General features: G+C 40.4%; 1 protein-coding gene across 1 annotated transcript in view; it reads right to left on the bottom strand.

The window, feature by feature from the left end:
* Nucleotides 1-514: 514 nt before the first annotated feature.
* LOC309622305 (uncharacterized protein) overlaps nt 515-15,199 on the bottom strand; it is a 40,903-nt gene continuing 26,218 nt past the window's right edge. Inside the window, exon 3 of the mRNA XM_082409421.1 lies at nt 515-1,046. Coding sequence (XP_082265547.1) covers nt 606-1,046 — 441 coding nt within the window. The 3' untranslated portion in view covers nt 515-605. The remainder of the gene's footprint in view (nt 1,047-15,199) is intronic.

Raw genomic sequence — 15,199 nt, 5'->3', positions numbered from 1 at the left:
AATAATAAAAAAAAAAAAAAAAAAAAAACTATAGTATATCATAGTATCAGCAATTCAGAAATCCTCAATGCAGTTTAACTTTCAACCTGTTCCAGGAGGATTTAAGGGCATCATAATGTCCCAGGGCTGTAAAAATTTGCTTGTGGATGTAGTAACCATACGCTTATCTCACATACAACTTTTCAGTCTTAGAATTAATGGTTTTTGTGAATTAAAAATTATTCTGCAAAAATTAGCATAACTGTCCTTGCCTTTAAGCATCACTCTGGTGAGCTGGTATTAGGAATAATGAGAAGAAACTTGTATCAACCCTGCCCCCCACCACTGGTTAAACTACAATATGCTCTATACACCGTGAATCACTTCTTTTAAGAAAGTTATCTTATGAGATGGCAGCTGCTTATACCCGGAAATGTAGAAAATACTTCACTCACAACGTTTACGGAGACTAACTGATGAGGAAACACCCACGGCAGAGACAAATGAGACGGAGCTGTGCGCTCAGGCATGCACGGGCTGGGATGCAGGAACCGAAACTAGCACCAAGTGGCCCCTGACCTGACGTGATTCTGCAGGGAATTGCAGCAGATACGTTTGCTGGGAAATCAGGCAACGCTCAAGGAGGAGGAGGCTGCAGATTTGTAATTTAATAACGAGGAATTTAAACTGTTGCCACAAGAGGAGGGGCATTTCTGGTAGAGCAAACCTCCATGCAGAGGCCTGGACTTGGAAGAAGGCGGTACACTCTCCGGACAAGCAGGATGCTGGGCGGAACTTGGCTGAAGTTTAGGAAACAGGATGGTGAGAAGAGTCTGGGGAGTCAGGTCAGGGCCACTCTGTGAGGGGCCCTGAGTGTGAGAGTAAGGAAGGGAGACCGCAGTCCCCAGGCAAGGGGGTGACCAGGGAGGCACGGGGGAGAGGGGGGCATATGCCCACCTTCTCTGGGGGAAGATGCCTCCCCTCTCCCCAGGCCCCACAGGGGTGGGAGGCGAGGCTGGGGGATTTGCTTCAGAACACAGACGGGAATCTATTGTTATAGACTGTATCTGAAATGAAGAAAATTAGTAATCAGTAATGAGTTAAAATAGAGATCATTTCATTTGGAATTAGACAAATCCTTAAAAGGTGCTACATACACATGGAAGTTCATTTATCTTCTGGTGCAGAGTCAGGTTTTGGTTTTAGTTTTGTTTGTTTTCCCTTTTTTCTAACCAGCCACAATGAAATCAGGGCTGGGGTAGAGTTCTCAGTAGCAGTGACTGCATTCCGGAGGGAGGGGCAGTGAGCAGGGTCTCACCTCCTCGCCTGGCACCGAGCTCTCAGGGAGGGCGAGCTCCCTGCCGTCTTCCGCGGTCCTGAGCCCTCGTCCTTCTCCAGCCCGAGGTCAGAGAGGTGAGCGGTCCCTCCTTCCTCAAGGGCACAGCCCTGCCTTCCCCTCCTCAGGAGTGTCTCCTGGGATGAGCCCTGGGTGTGGGGCCCTGAGAGGCTGCCCCCGGCAGCTCCCTGCAGTACTAAGGGCTCCTCCCAGCGTTTGCCAGCAGCTTCCGTGCTGGTGCTTGTTAGGGCCGCTGGGCTGGGAGGACGTGACCCACAGAAATGTGTCATTTAGTGAATCCACAAAGTGGCATCACTCAGCCCGGGTTGTTAGGATCACATCCAGATGGCCCTCAGGAAACATCTGATAGAAATTGGTAAGTGTAGGTCACCTGAAATGCACCTAGAGAGAGGAGATCCTGGGGCAGGGAAGGGCTTAGGGGACCGGCAGAGCCAATGATAGCCAGACACAGGATAAGATAAGGCCTGGGTGGGTCAACAGGGAGACATTAGAGGAAGTCATTAAGGGAGCTCAGGGTCAGGTCTGGTTTCTAACTGTGATACTAATTTTTTATCAAATCAAATCCTGGCCATGTACTTCCTATGTGGAGTGAAGGCTGCCTTAGAAACTGGCATGTTTTTATATCTACAGTACTTCTCTCACTTCCTGAACAAGTATTGGCCTGGGAGCACGTCAGTACCCTTTATTTTTGTGGGGTGTCCAGGCATGCAGTGTTCCATTTCCAGCAGCATCGGGAGAGACTGACACCACCCTCAGCAGAGGGAGCAGAGCTGTGTTTGAGGGGAAGCATCTCCAGTTATACAAGGTCAATTGGTTCTCTGTAAAAAGTGACAGTGTCCACGTGCAGTCCTAAGGGCCCTTTGATCCATCACACGTGACAGGTTGGCAGAGTAAAGACTCTTTTCTTCCAGCAGTGACGAGAATATGTTCCTGTTTTGATTGAAGTACATAACCAGAAACAGACTAAAAAGGCATTATAGAAACTCTAGAAATGAGTCAAAGATCTACCACAACCAAGCGAACGCACCATCAAAAAAATGTCACATTTAAAAGGGTAGGAAACCTGTGGCATTTTTTAGTCACTTTTTAGTGCAGCTTGAGGAAAGTGGCAGCCAGATCCCCAGCCCCCTTTTGCAAACCTGAGAGAGAGCAGACTGATCTGCAATGTTCTAACCTGTCTGTGGGCTGCCTAAGGACTGGTCTTTTGACACCTAACTCAGAGTTCAGACAAACAAAAATGGCTCAGATCTCAGAATAAGGGAGCCATGGGAAGCAGCGGGTATGATTTGTAAAAACGGTTGCAAAGGTAACTATAGACCCACAGACACCAAGGACAAGAGATTACTGATTGAGGAGTACAATAGGACAGCTAAGGCCCCAAGAGTAAGCAAGAGTGAGACTCTTAGAAAAGCAAGACATTTAAAAGCAGATGTATAAATAGGTGAACTGGGGAAAAAAAACACACGCACTGGTCCAGAGACAACACAGGTCTGAAAAGACCCTAAGACATCACATTAGGCTGATTACAAAGGTCTTCCCCTGTGTAGAGCAAGTATAAGAAGACTGGGAGAGGTGGCTGTTTTGTAAAATGCCCAGTTTTCAACAAAAGATCACCAGGCAGACAAAGAAACAGTAAGACTAGGCTCATTCAAAGGAACAAAATAAATATCCAGACACCATACCTCAAGAAACAGGTTTTGGACTTACTGGAAAAAGATTTTAGAACAACTATCTTATGTATGCTCAAAACGTTAAAGGAATACACCAACAAAGAACTAAAGGAAATCAAGAAAACAATGAAATGAAAATGAAAATGAAAGCACAACTTACCAAAACTCATGGGATGCAGGGAAAGCAGTACTTAGAGGAAAATATAATGTAAAAGCTTACATTGAAACAGAAGAAACATATCACAATCAGCCACCTAACCTTACACCTTAAGGGACTAGAAAAAGAAGAACAAATTAACTTGAAAGCTCAAAGAAGGAAGGAAATAATAAAGATTAGAGCAGAGATAAACAAAGAGACTAGAAAAACAATAGAAAAAATCCATGAAACCAAGAGTCGGTTCTCTGAAAATCAACAAAATTGACAAATCTTTAGCTAGATTGACTAAGGAAAATAAAAAAAAAGAAGACTCAAATAATTGAAATCAGAAATAAAGACAAAGACATGGCTACATATTTAACAGAAATAAAAGGATTATAAGAGATTACTATGAACTGTACACTAAAAAACTGGATAATCCAGGTGAAATGGATGAATTCCTAGAAACACATAACTTACCAAAACTAAATCAAAAAGAAACAGAAAATTTGAATAGACCGAGTAAGGAGATTTAATTGGTAACCAAAAGTTTCCTGGCAAAGAAAAGCCTTGGACCAGATGACTTCATGGACGAATTCTACCAAATATTTAGAAGAACTAAGAAGAACCAACACCAATCCTCTCAAACTCTTACAAAACTTAAAGGAGAAGGAACACTCTCTAACTCATTCTGAGGCCAGCATTTCTCTGATACCAAAGCCACATAGACACTACAAGAAAAGACAACTGTAGACCAACATGCCTTATAAACAATGATGCAAAAATCCTCAACAAAATACTGGTAAATCAAATTTAGCAGCATGTTAAAAGGATTATGCACCATGACCAGGTGGGATTTATTTCTGGAATGCAAGGGTGGTTCAATATATAGAAAACAAGCAATGTCATATACAGTATTAATGAAATGAAGGGGAAAAGCACAGGATCATCTCAACTGATACAGAAAGAGCACTTGACAAAAGTCAGCACACTTACATGATAAAAGCACTCAAGAGACTAAGAATAGAAGAAACTACCTCCACATAATAAAAAGCCATATATGAAAAACCCACGCTGAACATGATAATTTTTGGTGAAGGTTGAAAGCTTTTCCTCTAAGATCAGGAACAAGACAAGGATGCTAGATTTTGTCACTTCTGTTCAACATAATACTGCAAGTCCTAGCCAGAGAAATTAGGCATGAAAGACATCCAAATTGTAAAGTAAGAAGTAAAATTATCTCTGCAGACAACATGATTTTATATGTAGAAAACCCTAAAGATCCACCACCCCCCCCCCCAAAATTGTTAGAACTAATCAGGGAACAATGTTTCGGGATACAAAATCAATACACAAAAATCAGTTGCAATTCAATACACTAGTAAGGAACAATCCAAAAATAAAATGAAGAAAGCAATTCCATTTACAACATTATCAAAAAGAATAAAATACTTTGGAATAAGCTTAGTCAAGGAGGCAAAAGACTTGTACTCTGAAAACTACAAAACATTGCTAAAAGAAATTAAAGACACAAATAAATGGAAAACCATTCTGTGTTCATGGATTAAAAAACTTAATATTTTTAAGATGTCAATGTTTCACAAAGTGATCTACAAATCATTTTCAACAAGGGTACCATGTATTCAGAAAGGACAGTCTTTTCAACAATTGGTGCTGGGAAAATTGGATATTCACATGTAAAGGAATAAAATTGGACCCTTACCTTACACCATATACAAAAATTAACTCAAAATGGATCAAAGTCCTAAACATAAGACCTAAAACTATAAAACACTTAGAAGAAAACATAGTATAAAAATTTCATCACATTGGATTTGGCAATGATTTCTTGGATATGAAACCAAAAGTACAGACAACATAAGCCAAAATAGATAACAATATAACATATAGCTATAAATGCTTACATTGAAAAAGAAGAAATATCAAAACAACAACAGAATTTAAAACTTGGATACATCAAAGAACATTATCAACAGAGTGAAAAAGGCAACCAATGGAACAACAGAAAATATTTGCAAATCATATATATGATAAGGGGTTCATATCCAGAATATATAAAGAACCTTGTACATCTCAACAACAAAAAAATCAATCTGATTTTAAAATGCACAAAGTACTGCAATAAACATTTATCTAAAGAAGATACACAAATGCCCAATAAGCACAGAAAAAGATGTTTGTTAGGGAAATACAAATCAAAACCACAGTTAAGATACTACTTCACTCCGTTTAGATTGGCTATTTTTTTTTTTAATGGAAAATAAGATGTGTCGGCAAGGATATATAGGAAACTTCGTGCACTGCTGGTAGGAATGTAAAACAGTGCAGCCACTTGCAAGACTGTTATGGCAGTTCTTCAAAAAATTAAAAATAGAATTACCATATGATCCAGCAATTTCACTTCTGGGTATATATCCAAAAAAGTTGAAAGAAGGGTCTCAAGGAGATATCTGTACACTCATGTTCACAGCAACATTATCCACCATAGCCAAAAGGTGGAAACAATCCAAATATCTACCAACAGATGAATGGATTAAAAAAATCTGGGATATACATACAGTGGAATATTATTCAGCCTTAAAATGAAGGAAATTCTGACACATGCCACAGAATGGATGACCCTTGAAAACATTAAGTGAAATAAGCTAGTTACAAAAGAACAAAAATTATATGATTCCACTTATATGAGGTATCTATTCAAATTTATAAAGCCAGTAACATGGTGATTACCAGCGCCTGGAGAAAGAAAGGAAATGGGGAGTTAGATTTTAATGGGTAGCAAGTTTCAGTTTGGGACGATGAAAGAAGTTCTGATGGATGCACTTGGAGGGCAGTGTGCTGAATGAAAGAAGTCAGACAGAGAAAGACAAACACTGTATGATATTACTTACACGTGGAATCTAAAACCTATAACAAACTAGTGAATATAACAAAAAAGAAGCAGACTCACAGATATAGAGAACAAACTAGTGTTTAGCGGGGGGAGGGGGGCAAAAAAAGGGTGGGGAGTGGGAGGTACAAGCTATTGGGTGTAAGAGAGGCTACAAGGACGCATTGTACGACACGAAGAATATAGCCAATAGTTTGTAATAACTGAAAATGGAGTGTAACCTTTAAAAATTGTATAAAAAATATACACAGTAAATATTAGTTGTTTTACCTCTCAAAAAAATTCTGAAGATGAATAGTGGGGTGATAGTGACACAACAATGTGAGTGCACTTAATGCCACTTAAAATACTTACAAGGGTAAATTATATGTTATGTATATTTTACCACAAGAAAAATTTAAACAAAGTAAAAGTGCATTTTCATTTAGGTGAAATGTTAGCAATGAGACCCAGACTGATACAATGAGAAACAGAAAGTTTCCTGCCTATGAACTCCCTGTGGTAATGGGAAACTCTACTCGTCCCAGCCACTGCTGCAGATTTCCTGGGCACTCTGGGTGGGTGCCACCACGCCCACCCTCAATTTCATGTCAGTGACACAAAGCCCATTGCGACTGTACCTTGTTTGGTGTCACGCGGTGGCAGGACAGGACAGAATTTCTCAGTTCTTACCAGGGAATAGAGTCATCATCAACTTCACACAGTGAGAGTCTCAAATTGCCCACAATCTTATCTAGCTCTTGCCAGCAGGAACACCTTTTTTATTTAAGGTAATGAACTCTGAATCATTAATACAAATCAAGAGCTGAACGACGGAAAGTTACACACCCATGATTCAATCAAGATAAACGCCGAGAGGCCACGTGCTCCCACCCCCTGTGATTTGGATGCTTATATTACCCAGCTATGATGAGCGAGCCAGTTCTGACTGAAACTGTTTCCCACTGAAAACGGGTAGCGGAAAGTCTCCCAGGAGACTGTCTGTTAGGCAGCTTCCCCACTGTTTCTTGGGGAACACAGTGCAGTAAACAGATCATCTCAGGGGGCTGTCAAATAGACAAAACAGGAGTGAAGGTAACAAAATCAGCCCTTAGCAAACAACGTAAACTGGCATTAAGAAGAAAATGGTGATTGAAAGAAAAGTGTTACTTGAAAGTAATAAAGCCAAAATCAGGAGAAAAAAGCAGAAAGCAAAACCAAAGTAAGTGTAAATGAGAAAATAAATTGAAATGAAATTTGAAAATGACCTAACAACTTTCTAATAGAGAGAAGTGAATCCAGTCAAGCTCTTCAGGCTCCAACCTGGAGGCAGGTAAAGTGAGGTGTGAACAATCAAGGCCACTTGCTTCTGTTCTGCAGGTGACAGCTGAGCTAGGACCCTTACCTGTGCACCTCTCCCCTGCATCCTCCTTTCATCCTTCCTCCCCTTCCCTGGTTGATTCTTGGCCTAAGGTAGTTCTTGAGGACCAAGCATTGGGTTCAGATTGATTTAGGGAATAATATACATCTTGATGCATCTTGAGGGCTTCCTATGACTGAGGAAAGGACCAGTAAAGGACAAAGACTCAGGAAAAACTGATGCTCAGAGAGGTTGTGTCCAGATAAGAGGGCAGAAAAGCAAAGCCTGGCCTGGAACTGCTCTGTCTCTCATTTCCCTGAACCAAGACGCCCCAGGTCCTGAGCTGAGCAAGTCCACACCCCTTTATGAAGCAGGGAATGCGTTTTGTCCAACGCTGAACTCCTCATCGCTGGCTTCCAAACCTGGCAGGAACATCTGTGTCTATTCTACATCTCACTCCCAGTAGGGAGACAGAATTCACAAAGGCACCAAACAATCCAGCATCTTTGTTTCTATGTGGAACCTTGAGCAAAGATGGCAGATCCCTAAGAACAGAGCCACAGCCTGGGCTGGGACAACAGCAAAACCACAGCACATAGGTGTCCATTCAGGATCCTGAGGTCAGCAGTTCTCCAGGTCTTTTCTGACCACTGCCCTTGGGTGCACCCTCACCTCCTAAACCCAGCCCTAAGGTGACCCAGACTTGCCTCTGCCCCACCAAGAACACGATTGCGTTGTACAGTCTTCCTCCCTCTCATCCTCTCTTTCTTCTCTGTGCTCTGGGAATCTATCTCACTGCACGTAATTAATCATAATAATAAACAGGAAAATAAAGGGCTACTTCAATCATACCTTAGAATATTCCAGAGTAACACAGAAATTGACCATTGTGTAACTCGGAGCCTCAGTTTCTTCGTCTGTAAAATGAAGACACTCATGGAGAAAGATTAAATGATATGATGCACCTGAAATGCTTAAAACCATGCCTGGCTCACAATAAACACTCAGTAAATGTCAGACACCAACCACGGTTCTTCACCTTGACACAAACTCCAGCCTCCCTTTCTAGACGCCACTCCTTGTAGTACTCAGGGGTGTTGTCTGCTCATTTTCTCACATTCCATTTGCCATGGTGTCCAGAGCATTTCTTATCAATTTCTCATCAATTCCAGATTAATCTTCTTCTTCCCTTACAAAAAGTGGGCACAACAAACAAAATGAGAAAGTGCCTCTTTTCCTTTACGATAAGCATCGTTTGACTATAGCCACCTCTGTCCTTCCAGGCCACTGTCATGTTCACGTTGAGATATATTGGAGTTCTTACTCCGGAACCTGTGAATGTGAACTTATTTGGAAATCTGGTCTTTGCAGAAGTCATCAAGTTAAGATGAGGTCATGACAGTGGACCCTAATCCAATATGACCTGGGTCCTTACAAGAAGAGAAGAGACATGCACAGAGGGAAGATGAAATAAAGACACAGAGGGAGAACACCCCATGACAGTGGAGGCAGAGATTGGAGTGATGATCTACAAGCCAAAGAACTCCAAGAATTACTGACAACATCATAAACTAAGTGAATGACCTGGAAGAGATTCTCCCGAGACCCTTGCCCTGCCCATGCCCTGCCAAGACACTGATTTTGGACTTCCAGCCTCCAGAATTATGAGAGAATAAATTTCTGTTGTTTTAAGCCCCTCAGTTTCCAGTACTTTGTTACAGCAGCCCTAGGAAACTCATACAGGGAGAGATTTAATTCCTTTCAGTTTAAAGGTGCCCTGTACTGTTTGACAGGGGAGGGTTTTCAAAAGACCCTAGATATCACAGTCAGGTTCCTTTAATAAGTGACTCATGTATTTATTATTTATTTCATCTAAGGATAGAAAACTTATTGGCGATGTAATTCACTGACCATTTCACTTATTATTACTTGGGTACATATGGATGAAAGAGTGTTGCCACAGTAATTTTGCATTCCATTCTGACGATATTTTTTGGAAACTCTCAAATTTTCTTCCAATATGTAGGAGCTTTTCCTATGTCTGAATTTTCCATCAGTGGGAACTTTAGCTAATAAAGCATTTGCTGCAGCATACACAAGAGCTCCCCAGGGATCTCTTTCCACTGCTCAAGGGATTTTTCTCTTCTCTCTCTTCTAAAAAAGAAGGATACTGAATCATTAAAATGTTCAAAGCTCTGAGAGGAAGGTAAGCCATTCAGGTTGAATGATTAAGAACATTAAAAAACACAAAAGAGAAGGCAGGAGTTCAAATCCAAATAAACTTCATTTGTCTAATGCACATCAAACATTATTTATTTTGAACTTCTCTCCCTTGGCCATAGCTGTAGTGTGAGGCTAAGTTCTGGTATTTCCACCACCTGCCCTTCTTCTTTCTTATGCACAGCTCCTTCTAGAAAAATGCCCTGACCTTCGACTCTTCTTCAAAACTGCTCTTCCTTAGCTCTTAACTGATCCCTCCTCAAGGACAAAGTGAAAGGTAGAGTATGCCAATAAAATAAGCAGAGGTTTTCAAGCATACCACAGGGTAATTGGGAAAATGACTGGAAGATGAGTCATGTGCTTCAGGTCCGGAGCTCACCCTATAGGTATTTAGGGTGCATGGCAGACAGATGCACTCCTGTCCATGCACCCAAACCAATGTAATATAATCTCAGAGACAGCTTATCCTTTTATTTTATTTTATTTTATTTTTTTTAAATTGAACTGATTGATTTTATCTTTTTTTTTTTTTATAAATTTATTTATTTATTTTTGGCTGTGTTGGGTCTTCGTTTCTGTGCGAGGGCTCTCTCCAGTTGCGGTGAGCTGGGGCCACTCTTCATCACGGTGCGTGGGCCTCTCACCATCGCGGAGCACAGGCTCCAGACGCACAGGCTCAGTAGTTGTGGCTCACGGGCTCAGTTGCTCCGCAGCATGTGGGATCCTCCCAGACCAGGGCTCGAACCCGTGTCCCCTGCATTGGCAGGCAGATTCTCAACCACTGCGCCACCAGGGAAGCCCTAGCTTACCCTGATATATGCCAGAAGAAAGCCACCTCACCATAAAACTCTTAGAAGAGAACATAGGCAAAACAATCTCTGACGTAAATAGTACCAATGTTTTCTTAGGTCAGTGTCCCAAGGCAATAGAAATAAAAGCAAAAATAAACAAATGGGACCTAATCAAACATACAAGCTTTTGTACAGTAAAGGAAACTATAAACAAAATGAAAAGACAACATACGGACTGGGAGAAAATATTTGCAAATGATGCAACCAACAAGGGCTTGATTTCCAAAATATACAAATAGCTCATACAACTCAATAACAACAACAACAACAAAACCCAATTGAAAAATGGGCAGAAAACCTAAATAGACATTTCTCCAAAGAAGACAAACAAATGGCCAACATGCACATGAAAAGATGTTCAACACTGCTAATTGTTAGAGAAATGCAAATCAAAACTACAATGAGGTACCACCTCACACCAGTCAGAATGGGCATCATTAAAAAGTCTACAAATAACAAATTCTGGAGAGGGTATGGAGAAAAGGGAACCCTCCTACGCTGTTGCTGGGAATGTAAACTGGTGCAGCCACTCTGGAAAACAGTATGGAGGTTCCTCAAAAAACTAAAAATAGAGTTGCCATATGATCCTGCAATCCCCCTCCTGGGCATATATCAAGAGAAAACTATAATTAGAAAAGATACATGCACCCCAATGTTCATTACAGCACTATTTACAACAGTCAAGACATGGAAACAACCTAAATGTCTATTGACAGATGAATGGATAAAGAAGATGTGGTACACATATGCAATGGAATACTACTCAGCCATAAAAAGCATGAAATAATGTCATTTGCAGCAACACAGATGGACCTAGAGATTATCATATTAAGTGAAGTAAGTCAGACAGAGAAAAAGAAATATCAGATGCTATCACTTCTATGTGGAATCTAAAATACAACACAAATGAATTTATCTAGGAAACAGAAACAGACTCACAGACATAGAGAACAGACTTGAAGTTGCCAAGAGTGAGGAGGGCTGGGGGAGAGATGGATTGGGAGTTTGGGATTAGCAGATGCAAACTGTTATATATAGAATGGATAGACAACAAGGTCCTACTGTATAGCACAGGGAACTATATTCAATATCCTGTGATAAAACATAATGGAAAAGAATATGAAAAAGAATGTGTATATATACATAACTGAATCACTTTGCTGCATGGCAGAAATGAACACAACATTGTAAATCAACTCTATTTCAATAAAATTAATTTTTAAAAAAGAAGAAAGTCACCCAAAAAGGTTTTTCTTAAGTTGAAATAGTACTTACTCTTATCTCTATCATCTAAAAGCCTGTATTAGGAATATATTCACTGTGGAAATGACTTAGAATCTACTTACATGAAGGAAACTTAAGTCTAAATCCCAATTTGAGCTGAAATTCTCAAGTAAATAATGAGCATATTTTTATATTTTTTATGTTTAATAAAAAGGCCATATAAATGGTTTGACTTCTAACAGTTAGTACACAGATCTTATATTTGACATAATTTAGGTCGAGTGTATAATCTGGGAAACAAGATCAGCACAAAAGCACCATGAAAGAGAAAAGACGATAACTGAAAGCATTCCAAACACCAGCACAGAGAGACTGAGCGTCGTATAGTTCATGGTCATCCAGAAAGACATCTGAGAAATGGCACCATTTTGGAAGCTGTTCACGTGGCAGAGGCACGGCTTAGTGAATACTGCCTCGGTTTCCCATGAACCTCCCTATGTGCTACAGGTAATGCAAAGGGTCCAGGACGGATGATGCTGCAGGCAGTGGGCTGCCTTGGAGGATCAAGCACCACGCTCGGGGGATTCACTGCTCTTGTAATGAGAAGATGCAGACCTGCTCCTTGCCTGGGGGAGGCTGGCCTCTCATCTCTCAGGACTGCTGTTTCTCTAGCACACCCTGAGAATGGCCTGGATAAAATGCAGCTAGAGCCTTCACTCTTAGCCTATCTAGAAAGAGCACACAAGCACTCAGGGTCCATGTGGATTGCATCTCCCCACATATCTTGAGGCTATTTCAGTGCGTAAGGGAACCAAATAAAAACACTATTTAGGGGAGGATGCAGAGAAATTGGAACCCTTGTGGAAATGCAAAATGGTGCAGCCACTATAAAAAACAATATGAAGGTTCCTCAAAAAAAGTAAAAATAGAATTAGCATAATAAGCTCCAGCAATTCCTCTGCCGGGTATATGTCCAAAACAACTGAAATCTGGATCTTGAAGGGATATTTGTATACCCATGTTTATCACAGCATTATTCGCAATAGCCAACAGGTGCAAACAACCCAATTGCCCGTAGATGGATGAATAGATCTCTTAGTCCATTCAAGTTGATATAACAAAATACCACAGACTGGGTGGTTTACAAACAATAGAAATTTATTGCTCACAGTTCTAGAGGCTGACAGTCTGAGGTCAGGGTGCCAGTAAGTTTGGGTGAGGGCCCTCTTCTGGGTCTCAGACTTTTTTTTTTTTTAAATTTAATTTAATTTATTTATTTATTTATGGCTGTGTTGGGTCTTCGTTTCTGTGCGAGGGCTTTCTCTAGTTGCGGCAATTGGGGCCACTCTTCATCACGGTGCACGGGCCTCTCACTATCGCGGCCTCTCTTGTTGCGGAGCACAGGCTCCAGACGCGCAGGCTCAGCAAGTGTGGCTCACGGGCCTAGTCGCTCTGCGGCATGTGGGATCTTCCCAGACCAGGGCTCGAACCCGTGTCTCCTGCATTGGTAGGCAGACTCTCATCCACTGCGCCACCAGGGAAGCCCTGGGTCTCAGACTTTTGTTGCATTCTCTCATGTTGGAATCAGGTAGGGATCTCTCTGGAGCCTCTTTATGAGTCACTAAGCCCTTTCTTAGTGGAAGACTTAGTCACTTCCCCAAACCCCCTACCTACTAATACTATCACCTTAAGGGGTTAGGATTTCAACGTATGAATTCTGGTGGGATACAAACATTCAGACCATAGCAACTGATAAACAAAATCTGGGATATACATACAATAGAATATTATGCAGCCCTAAAAAGAAGGAAATTCTGTCATGTGCTATATAATACGGATACTCAAGGACATTATGCTACTTGAAATAAACCATCACGAAAGGACAAATACTGTATGATTTCACTAATATGAAGTATCTACGGTAGTCAAAATCATTGAAACAGATAGTAGAGAGATGCTTGCCAAGGGCTGAGGGGATGGGGAGGGAAATTTGTGTTTAGTGGGTTTAAGTTTGCTTTACAAGATGAGAAAGATCTAGAGATCTATTCCACAACAATGTGAATATACTTAACACCACTGAACCATACACTTAAAAATGGTAAGGATGGTAAATTTAATGTTATGTTTTTTTACCACAATTAAAAAACTATTTTGTATTTCCTTTGCTTTTTTTCCTCTAATCCTTTCAAAACCTGGTATTGAATTGAACAGCAATATACGCATGTAGTTTAAAAATACCATTCATCACGTACTCATGGCATATCTTTACCCAGAATGAGAAATGCTATTAATAATTTATCTTGTATGCTTCCAGAAATAGTCTAATTATATTTACATGCACATATACGTATATGTTCATCTTGGAAATTTCTAATGGAAGCACAATAAATACATCCCTTTTCCTAGCTGTAAAAAAAAAATGTTTCTTAAATCTCATTATGAATAAATGCATTTGATAATCTTGTACACATGAAACTTATATAATGTTTTAAACCAACGTTACCTCAAATAAATAAACAGATCAATTAATTAAATAACCTCATTGTTTTCAAAGGAATGAATTCCATATAATACTATATTATTCCATAAAATGGAGTATCGTAATTTCTTTGTGTTCACCTATTGACAGAAAACTGGATCTTGACTGTAAACAATGCACTTAGTTTTCTTACAGGCACTTTCTGCGCACCTCTGAGTGTTCCTGTGGGACTAACTCCTAGAAGTGGAATTGTTACTTGGTGTAGACGATATATTGACAGGACTTAAAAGCATTACTCCTTTTGGGCTGTCATCTTCAGCGCTCTAAATAGCGGGTGCTTTTGAACACTTAAGTTTATAGAAATTGTCCTCCAAGGACGTGCATAATGCTGTGATGAACATGGGTGTACAAACATCTCTTCAAGATCCCGCTTTGGGTATATGCTTTGGGCATATCCCCATCTTATGCCATTTTATGCTCCTACCAGCACTGTCTGAGAGTGCTTGCTTCCCATGCCCTGAGGAAGAGGATCCCCATCCTGTATCATCACTTTATTCACCTCCAACATGAATCCTCTCTACTGTGCTAAGGTGGTTTGAGTGTGGGCCCTGCAGCCAGACAGCTAGGGTTCAAATCCTTGTTACATCACTAACTAGTTCTGTGATTTGAGGATAGTGAACTTGAACTTTTCATGCCTCAGTGTCCTTTTCTGTAAACTGGGCATAAGAGGGCTGTTGTGAGGATGTGTTTAATAAATATGTATAAAGCGCATGAAGCAGTGTCAGGCACTCACTAAGTACTCAGTATAACACTTCTTATTGGTTTAATAGTTTTCTTTAAATTGATTCTCTTTTTAACCTTAGTTTTATGCTAAATGCTATGTAATAATATCATAGATCAGATGTATACTATCTATATCTTATTCTGAAAGACATCAAATTACAAGCATACATTTAAAGTGAAAAGAAAGTTTTTCTAGGACACAGTTTGAAAAGGACTGTCCTAAGCAAGAGTATTAGCAAAGGTTTTGTGG

This window comes from Balaenoptera borealis, assembly GCF_965194805.1.
Source record: "Balaenoptera borealis genome assembly, contig: HAP1_SCAFFOLD_2069, whole genome shotgun sequence".
NCBI lineage: Eukaryota > Metazoa > Chordata > Mammalia > Artiodactyla > Balaenopteridae > Balaenoptera > Balaenoptera borealis.
The sequence above is the reverse complement of the archived record's forward strand: the minus strand, read 5'-3'. Positions and strand labels throughout refer to the sequence as shown.